The sequence below is a fragment of the Populus euphratica genome, unplaced genomic scaffold (assembly GCF_000495115.2).
Source record: "Populus euphratica unplaced genomic scaffold, PopEup_1.0 scaffold1476.1, whole genome shotgun sequence".
Taxonomy (NCBI): domain Eukaryota; kingdom Viridiplantae; phylum Streptophyta; class Magnoliopsida; order Malpighiales; family Salicaceae; genus Populus; species Populus euphratica.
Window position 1 is genome coordinate 27,750 of NW_011501328.1, and position 10,221 is coordinate 37,970.

At 36.3% G+C, this 10,221-nt stretch overlaps 2 protein-coding genes across 2 annotated transcripts; both read right to left on the minus strand.

The window, feature by feature from the left end:
- Positions 1-3,512: 3,512 nt before the first annotated feature.
- LOC105117686 (uncharacterized) lies at positions 3,513-5,752 on the minus strand. The gene is made up of 6 exons (XM_011015429.1): positions 5,378-5,752; positions 5,046-5,301; positions 4,899-4,958; positions 4,332-4,453; positions 4,162-4,233; positions 3,513-4,063 (listed from the first exon to the last, which is right to left on the minus strand). Exons 1-6 carry the CDS (start codon positions 5,686-5,688, stop codon positions 3,961-3,963), a joined length of 924 nt encoding a protein of 307 aa, XP_011013731.1. The 5' UTR covers positions 5,689-5,752; the 3' UTR covers positions 3,513-3,960.
- Positions 5,753-6,382: 630 nt separating this feature from the next.
- On the minus strand, positions 6,383-10,221 carry LOC105117687 (alpha-galactosidase-like). Its single transcript, XM_011015430.1, has 15 exons — positions 9,840-10,221; positions 9,080-9,138; positions 8,827-8,883; positions 8,690-8,724; positions 8,434-8,537; positions 8,261-8,336; positions 8,096-8,154; positions 7,911-7,976; positions 7,734-7,817; positions 7,583-7,647; positions 7,397-7,479; positions 7,215-7,305; positions 7,055-7,104; positions 6,817-6,957; positions 6,383-6,672 (listed from the first exon to the last, which is right to left on the minus strand). The coding sequence occupies exons 1-15, from the start codon at positions 10,055-10,057 to the stop codon at positions 6,580-6,582; spliced, it is 1,281 nt and encodes a 426-aa protein (XP_011013732.1). The 5' UTR covers positions 10,058-10,221; the 3' UTR covers positions 6,383-6,579.

The window sequence follows — 10,221 nt, forward strand, 5'->3', positions numbered from 1 at the left end:
CAAAAAAATAAATAAATAAAATATTATTTTTTATAAATTTTCAATTCAAAAAAACTTTTATAAAGCAACTCGCACGTTATTATTTAACACACACTTCATACTATTTGACCATGTTATTGATTTTGATTATAAATTATTTGATATTTTGTAATGTAAAAAAAAACATTTTAAAACATAAATTCAATTATAAAAACATATTCTTAAAGTATCAGCTAGGCACTTCCACAAGATCCTCAGGTCTTCTATAATTACAACTTGCTTCATAAACACATTAAATTATGCATCAAGGGTTAAATAAATGGCAAGGTCCACAACGACTTAAGGCACTTGACTACGACTTATTTGTGCTTTAAATCGATATATATACACACATATTAATTCTTAACTCACACCTCAGTCCATCTTATATCATATAACCTTTTATTTTGTTAGCAGAAGTAAAACCCACCTTGCACCTCGTATAAAATTAACTACTAGAATAAGAATCCTTTATTTGTGATGAAATCCCAAAAAATTTCAAGTAATTTGAGAATAGGATTTTTGGGTTGGATAATCAGTTAATTAATTTATCTTAGTAGTCTCATTAATTTAATCTTGGCCAAGATGTTTGATAGTATATATCTAGTGCTTAGTGGACTAAGATAGCTTATAACTAATACCTGCAAAAGATCTCTAAAGAAATTTTATACATCTAAAAACTGTAGGGAGATTAGGATCTAAGATGTTGGATATGACCGAGCCCATGAAGACTGAACTCTTCTCCTAGACAGGACCCAAAAGAGGATGGTCATCTCTTTTGGCATGCTCAAAAGAGAACGTGATAATTTCTTTGGGCGTACCCAAAGAAGACGCTAACTCTAACCAGACCTAAAAGTGGCTAGGTTTGACAGTGCGTCAAGCCTTAGAAATATTGGGTTTGACGTTAGCCAAACCCAAACACAATTGGACTTGGCAGCGTGCCAAGCCCTAGGCATGCCTAAGGAAATGTGCATCCTCCCTTGGGCATGCCTAGAATAATGGCAATCCTTCATTGGCATACCCAAAGAAATAAGGTAATATGGATATGATGAAATATCAAACTTAAAATGTTTAGACTTGGTATTTAACCAAGTCTAAGATAACATGAGTTTGGTTGTCAGATCCAAGGCATTTGGACTTGGCAATCAACCATGTCCATTACACTTGAACTTTATAGTTAACCAAGTCCAAAATAACATCGATATAAAAAACATTTAAGATCCAAAATACTTGAATTTAACCATCAGTCAAGTTCAAGGTAACATGGATTCAATAAACATGTCAAATCTAGGATTCTTGGACTTAATAATCCAACAAGTTCGAGGTACTTAGACTTGATAATTAGCCAAGTCGAAGGTACTAATCATCTTTGATTAGCACGCCCAAAAGAATGACCATCTTGATTTAGCATGCTAAAAAAATAACTACATCCTCTCTTGGTACACTTAAGAAAATGACCATCATCGCATGGCACGCCTAAGAGAATAAAGTAATGTGGGTCCCGCGAACATGCTAGACCCAAGGTACTTGAACTTAGTAATCTACTAAGTCTAAGGTAATATGAGTCTGGCAAATATATCAAACCCAAAACACTTGAACTTGACAGTTCAAAAAATACAAGGTAACAATCTCTTGGCACTCTCAAGAGGATGATCATTCTTTGTTGGCATGCCCAAGAGGATGATAATTCTACCCGGGGCACGCCTAAAAGTATCATAATCTATTTTTGAGTTATTCTCCAATTTATATTTTTTCTCTCTTTAAAAAATATAAAAAAATAAAAAATATTATTAAAAAAATATAACAGTGAAAAGAGAATGTCAGAATGCTCAAAAAATAATTAAATATTAGTTAAGGAGGTTCAAAAGGAAAGCATAAGGGAATACACTCAAACATGGCGGGGATTAGTTGCTCAAGTACATCCTCAACTTCTGGACAAAGAGATGGTCTCAAGTACCATATTACGAACATGTGATGGGTAATTCGGCCTAGCAATTCACTGACATTGTAATAGTGTGTGAACACATAGTGCAAGGCGTTAAAAGTAATGGAATTTCTGAACCCATTGAGAAAAAATACTTCAAAAGAAAAGAGATCAACCATGCTAAAGATGTTTACAAGGGTAGGAAAAACTCATCCCAAAACTGTCACACTCCATCCCAAATTACCAACATAAAAAAACCTGAACCCAAAACATTGCTCACTTTCCCTGTTTCTTTACACGTTTAGGGGAAAAAAAGGTCTACAATGCCGTTCAAAATGGCATTGTTTTGGGCCTTTTTTTTTTAAATGAACAGTGGATGAAATGACGTTATCTTGGGCAAAACGCACTATTTCATTTAAATGAAAATGGCGTCAAACGTGTCATAGTCTAAATCAGTCTTTAATTTATAATTTGTTCAATCAAGTCCTCAATTATAATTTTGATTTTAAAAATTAATTCAATTATTTCCCTGCCAAGTTCAATTGTTGGTTGTCTTTTCCAACTTGATCCTTGGTCTATAATTTCTGCAATTTGACTTTCAATTGATTTATATTTTCCTGGAAGATAAACGATTGTCATGACGCTGCACACATGCGACAAAAAGAATGATCTTTCTCTCTTGAATCTAGCCTAGGACAAAAGCTCAGTTTTTATGAGCTCAATTATATCTAACATCTTTGACCCTAGTCTCCTTATATATTTTAGGTGTATAAAATTTCTTTAGGGATCCATCATATTTCTATCAAATATTAATATGGATGTAAATGATATTTATACCTCATTAAATATTATTAGGATAAAATTACATTTCAAGCCTTGCTTTTCACAAAAAAAACAAAACTCGTAAGTTATAAATATATTATGAAACCTTAAAATCAAAGGTTCATAATTTTCATTCTCTACTATGTACACACACACACACACACACACACACATATATATATATATATATATATATATTTAGAACAACTCTCTCTAAATATTTTTATATTTTTTTCTTAAAAAAATACTTATTTAAATACTAAAGAATCTCTATCTTCGTTAAAAAAAAAAAAAAACCTTATAAAAATACTAGTCACAAGCTACCTTAACTTACCACATACCTATTAAACATCTTAATTAAAAAAATATAAATGAAACTATTAAAACTAATTAATTAACTAATTATCCAACATATTCCTAAGCTATTTTAGATTTTGCCTTATAGCAAATTGGCTAAAAGCGAGGATAAAAAAGGGCAAAACGCTCCTCTCTGACAAATGCTTTCAAACCACACAGTAAATTCACTTTCTCAGGTCTGTTTTCATTTATGCCAAATTTTAGAAGGTCAAATGAGAAAATATGTACATGTCGGGTTGTAAGGAACTTACAGGAACAATATTTTATCACAATAATAATTTAAAAAAAAACCACAACGCTAACATATCTAAATAGGAAGCAAGTCCCAGATACCCATAACGCAAAGTTACTTGAATAGTTAGCATGCTTAATCATATAATTTTCTACCTTGTAGGATGGAAGTTAGTCATTCTTCTCATTTAAACTATTTTTAAAAACAACGAGTCATAATTCACAATTCAATTTGAAACATGTGCTTTCATGTCTCTCTATGCGCAGCACCAACTGAAACTAAATGTCAAAGAGATCCATCCCGTCACATTTTTCGGGCTATTAAAGGTTCCCTTACCAGTTCCCCATGGAAACTGGAAAGATCTTCTAAAGGTGATGTGGTCTTGGAGCATGGAAATGGTGACAACACCGACAAGCTGAGATCACTATCTAGAAAAAGAAGATTCATTCACAGTTTCTAAGAGATCTTTCAACTGCAACTTGAACTTGAATTCCACCATCATACTTTATATTCATCTTATGATCTCTCATGCCATGCTAGATGATGACTTTCTGGTAAGCGAAAGAAAACTGCGTGTGCAAGGGAAAGACTTGAACAAGGTTTGCTTTTAGACTTTGAAGTACTTGTATCCATATTCTGGGTTTGTCATCCCTTCTTCCCAATCACCTATTCGGCGACCCCCGAAAACTACTTGTTGAATACCTAAATATCTGCCATAAAGGAAAGACAAAAGGAAGCAAGCCAGTTAGAAGTTTGAATTGGTGAACAAGGTGATTTCGAGTAAACTAGACATCATGTTCGGTCTTACTCTGAACTCAATACAGTTAAGCAGTTGAGGAGCACGTCGATGGCAAAAAAATCTGACGTACCAAGATCTACCCTGTTACAACGCATTTGAAATTTCAGATATCTTCTACATGTAACAGTTATGTAAGGAATATGGTATGATCGCTGTCAGAAAAGGCAAAGAAGTCGTACCAAACACGGCCCCAGTTATCCTGAAACTCAACATCACTGATATCATGAAATGATGATGGCATCACTTTGAAGCCCTTATCTGCATCATAGAGTGGATCATACTCCATTGATGAATTTGCCAACTGCCAACAATGTGGATAGTAACATATTTGAATTTCATTTAAGGCTGAGAAAGAAACCAGAGAAGAAATCTATCCATTTATCTAATTGCATCCATCTGATAAAGTGGGAGTAGGGAAGTAGAAATTGCATCTCAAAACAACAGTTAATCCAATCACAGTATCACTTCTGCGACCATAAATCAATAATCGATAGGTGAAAAATCTTGCAATATGCTCATTAAGCGTGAATAAAATGACATAACTTAAGAATATTGCAGTTCAAGCAGAGTTAAAAACATGTAAAAGCAACAAGTAGATGCCAAGACAAGATAACAGGAAGGACAAGGTTATATTACTATAAGAGAAACACAAAGTTTGATAACAAGGACACGCATGAGATGAGATGAGATGAAACAAAAATAGATCCACGGAAGATGTATTAATCGTTAAGCAGCAAATAGCATACCTGCAAATTGGAAGAATTGAAAGCACCCAAACGTCCCATTAGATACCAAGATTGAATGACCTGCCAGGACGCATGTAAATTGATCATATTTCATTAAACGTAAATAAATTATAGATTAGAATTAGAAGGTTAGCAATAAGTACTGACAGTGCCAATAATATCAACATCCTGATCAGAAGGAGAGCCGTAAAACTCAAACCAAATGTAGGAATCAATAGGGTTGAAGTCTCGGAAGCTGACTTTGAAGGAAACTACAGAACCCGTTTTAGACTTGTGGAAGTTATTGCGGCCTTTCTTCCTCACTCTGTCTTCCACTCTTTGCCTCATCAGGTCCGGGTTGCCTATGCTGTCACCAAGAAGGGCACGGAGTTCCTCGTCACTTTTGCAAGCATCTTCAAGAACTCTGCAATGTTGTAGCCAGCGATGGATCAGTAATATAATAATTTAATTGAGAGGGGGGGGGGGGGAGACTTAATTACTTGGCCCATGCAGGATAGTTGTGAAGGCGATCGTATTCGCGTTTCCTTTTATCTTCACGAACTTTGAGCAATCTTCGTCCTCTCGCTGTGGTTCCGGAGAACACCAAAGAACCGCCGTTATCATCTCTTTTTGTCTTCTTTTCTCCAATTCCATCATCCGAAGAAGCGACAACCAGTAAATTCTTCTTCTTTATAGCGGTAGTTGTATCGCAATTGTTGTTATTGTTATGTGGGCGCGATCCCCATCCCCATCCCCACCTCAAACCCAATCCCAAACCCATACCCGGCATCTGCAACAAAGACACGGGCATTTATCTCTCTTCCTCGGACTCCACCGCCGTTCCACTCCTCTATAATAGAAACAAAGCATTCTTTATCTTCATCGGTAATGTTATTTTATTTCCTTCCATTATAATGGACCCAGCCTAGTTTTGTATTGGACCCAATTATTATTAGCCCATTAGAAATAGGAGCGGGCACTCTTCCACCAGCCATTGTCAAGAGAATCCTTGGATTTAAGAATGATGTTTTGAAATTAATATACTTATTCGTTCAAATAAAAAATGTTAACTATGCATGATCTGTTATTTTCATGATACAAGATATTTAATAGACCATGAAAATTAATCATAATATACATAAGCTGGCCCAAACATCCCACATAAAAAAAATGTTAACTTCAAGCGCTCTGATATGTCTAGGATGGAATTTCCCAACAGTTGTGCATATTTCCACATTTTTTGAGAAACAAAACTACAGTAGAAGGGATCTTTTTGGAAACTTGGCTTTGATTAATCCTTCGAGGCCTGCTGCTGCACAATGATTGAGAAACGTATCGATATCCTCAATTCCTGCATAGTTACAGGCCTAAGCTTTCTATTCTTTTCAAAATGACATGGGAAAGATGTTCTGCCCTTAGCGAAGGCCAGCAGCAAAGTACTCTCATGGCTATGAGCTTCTCAGATAGGAGTCCGTATCAAGGGGTGAACAAAATTAATAATCTAGAGATCCTCAATGCAATATAACTTATAATTGACAAAAAATTATTATTTCATTGAAAAACCAAAGATGTCTCTTTGATTAGGAGAAGCGAACATAGTTTTTGGAAATGAGGGTTAGTCCCCTGTTGTGCACCCAAAAAATAGAATTAAACCGATTGCACCATAGAAATTCCAGTGCCAAAGATGCTGCTAGGCTGCACTCTATGAAATGGGCTTCAAGATGTACATCTTGCATGCATGAGAAGCCACGGTGGCTGTCAGATTCCCTACAAAATGAGTTTTCAAGGTCTTGTGCTGCATAAGAGATACCCAAATATTAGAGATCCTGAAAGACAGAATGTTCAACGAGTTCCATTAACCCAACACAAAACACTAGTACCCAACAGAACCAAGGCATTAACATGACGAAACATACAGTTAAAATTACTATCTAAATACCTCCCAGAGATCTCTTGCTTTGACGATACTGTTGAGAGGAATTCCAATGTCATCCCACTGGGCGGAAATAGAATTACGCCAGGGGCCTCGGTTAACTAGTAGAACAGCTACCCTATAGCCCGCGAGAGGCCCTGCCCAGATCTGATGAGACAAAAAAAAAATGGAGTAACTAAGATTATGCTCAACGTTTCTACACTAAGTAAAACATGGTATAACTAATATGGACCAATAAGTTTACCTCAAGATCACCTTCCATCCTAACCTTCTTAGCTTGTACCCCAAGCGGATCTTTATCATAAATGGTCAAGAGGAACCGCCATTTAGTGAACCAAGGATTTAATTCATGCAGGCATGGACGTGTAAGATGAACATGTAAATGCAGAGGACAATATGATTACCTTGATTAACAGCAATAACCTCCTTATTGGCAATGATATCCATTGTCTCTTTCGTCATGTTCCTCACATCACAACCAAGAAGAAGGGGAGCCTGTATACAACTAAAATTCACTGAAACAGTTCTCCCAGAATATTGGCTCACGTAAAGCAGGACATTGAAAGGAAGACGTTGCCTAGAATACCTTTGAAATGGCCCAAATACTGAAGTGCACTGTGTACTCATCTTTTGTCATCCCTCCATTCCCCACCTCAAGCATGTCAGGATCTGTGTTAAAAAAGAGAAAACAGACCTCAAACAAAGATAAGCAAAATTTGCTAAAACATGTCTCAGCTTGTAAAACATTTCCTCACTAGCAGAAAATACAAACCATTCCAACCACCAGGCCTTGCAAGCTCTGCATAGACCTCATTCATGTCTGCTCTCGAAACCATACTGCCAATGAGCAAAGAGTTTTTGTCTAGTATTTATACACCAGGACCTTACAAACCAAAGACAAACTTAATTCAAGTACGATTTACCTGTCCCATGTATCAGAAATATCATTAGTTGTCCTCCAGCTATTTCCTACCTTAGCACCCCACGTTGCAGGATGCATGTCTCCCCTGACAAACAAGGAAAAAAAGACGTCAAACCAAGACAAATGTGAAAATTGCACAATGAGCTATGAAATCCATATTCATGATATATCAGGTTACCATTCACAAAGTGAGAAAAATATAGGGTGGCCAGTTTTCATCAAAGCGCGGGTCATTACAGGGTACCTGCAAAGATGAAATTAAGATTTTTGTCACGTGGAAGCCTGAAGTGTTAATTTAACAGCAAACAGCAGAAGCACAATGCAATTAACCATGTAATGTAACTAAAGACATGATCGGATCACCTAACAGTTGGCTTTGTACCATCATTGTTACAGTTATCGTATTTCAAATAGTCAATACCCTGCAAACAAAGTGAATTGATTCAAATAGGATCGTCTTTCAGATGTGTAAGATTTAGTTGGATTTCCTAAACATAAAGAAAAGAAAAGGGTTCTCTAGTTTTTTACCCATGAAGCAAAACTCTGGGCATCTTGTTCCTCATAACCAAGTGAGCCGGGCATGGTTTTGCTGCAAGTAAAATACCTGCAAGATATGTGGTGGACTAATTCATCTACCAAGATACTATTTCTGAGTATGTCATATATTTTTGTTTAGAGCGGACAGGGTAGAAAGGCATTACCCTGCATCTGAGTAAATTCCTAATTTAAGACCTTTGCTGTGAACATAGTCTGCCAGGGCTTTAATACCAGAAGGAAATGTTGATTTCTTAGGCACTAGATTACCCTGAAACTCAAAACTCAGTACACTTTAGAGCCAGTACAACTCTTGAACAAGTTGAAAATAAATGCTTTTAATTATAATATTTCACAAGCAAAAAGCTTTTATATTGAAGAAAAATGAAAATAAAAGAAGAGATGAAACAAATGCTTATATACCTTGCCATCACGAGCCATTTCAGCCCAACAATCGTCTAACATAAATGCATCATCTCGTTAGTTGGTTTATTACATCAAGCAAGGCATGAAAGACAAAGATCACGGAAAGAAAGAAGGTAATTGAAACACACACGTACCAATGTTAACATATGTGTAGCCAAGTTTAGACAGGCCGGTGGAAACCAGGAAATCAGCTGCAACGTCAACAAAATAAGCAAGATAGTATATATATGGTTATCACGGAAGCGACTCCGGAGACTTTAGGTATTGCACGGTGCATTATAAAGTAGTATAAGCTTATGATAATTTGGACAAAATCACTTTTGTGGACCAAGTAAAAACATATTGCACAGTTAGATTTAGATGAAGAACAAAAGAAGTCACCCTCACCAGTAGCTTTGATAATTTTCTCATCAATTTTGCAATTGAAGTGATTCCAACTATTCCATCTACATCAAGACGAGAACCAATAAATGAGTGTGGAAAATCACCAAGGACACCAAATTAAAATTAAAATACCAACTATATGGTAACCAATAACTACTACCATATCAGCATAGCTAATTATCAATTAGTAGAATTGGCAACTTGGTATGGTGGCCAAGTGCTCTTAGAAATGCGAAAAGCATTGATTTCATATTCTTCGATTTAATTGCAACTCGAACAGCATTATCAAGCACGCACAGAGAGGCCTATAACTATAATTCAGCGACAAAAAGAAACTTGTAAAAAACAAAAAAAAAAGTGCTTTGACAAGAAAATCCAAATCGGTTACCAATTATTAGGCAGTAGTATTTTTTTTTTCTTTCTTTGGGTAGGGGCCTGATCATGGTACGAGTAGTTGTTTGATGGAGTGAAAGTGATACATGATGATGAGACTAGTGTTCAGCCAACGATTTGAAGGATGAAGTAAGTGCCGAAATACTCGAAGACTAATAGATTGGGGGAAATCAATTCAATTATACATTAATAGATATCTATGTATATATCCTGATACTTTTCAAATGCGCTGTCAACCTCAGAAGCCCAATCAATTACTGAAAGATTACAAAAAAAAAAAGAGAGAGAGAGAAGCAAGAGAGACAGGTTGATCAGGACACAAGTAAACAGGTATAATAGGGGAGTGAAGTAGTAGGAAGCAGATGCGTACCCCATGGGAGGAGTGGCGGCAAGACCATTTGCAAGCAGATTTCTTCTACTACTATCCCAGTTTGACGGAAGTCTGTTTTTTTCTACTCTTGAAACCGAATCAACACTGGTTACGCCGGGGCTACCCCTGATGGATGATGATGAAGAAGAGGAGATGAGAAACAGGAGACACACTGCTATTAAACAATTACTACTACCATTAGCACAGTTCTCCATCATCTTCACTGGTATTATATATATGAGCTGCTTTACTGCTCTTGGCAGGGAACGTGGGTACGGTCGAAAGAGAGAGTAGCAAGCCAAGCAGGTGATCAATAGTCTACTACTAGTCTGTCTGTCGCCAGTGACAGGATAGACTAAAGCGTAATGGGTAAGGGCATCTG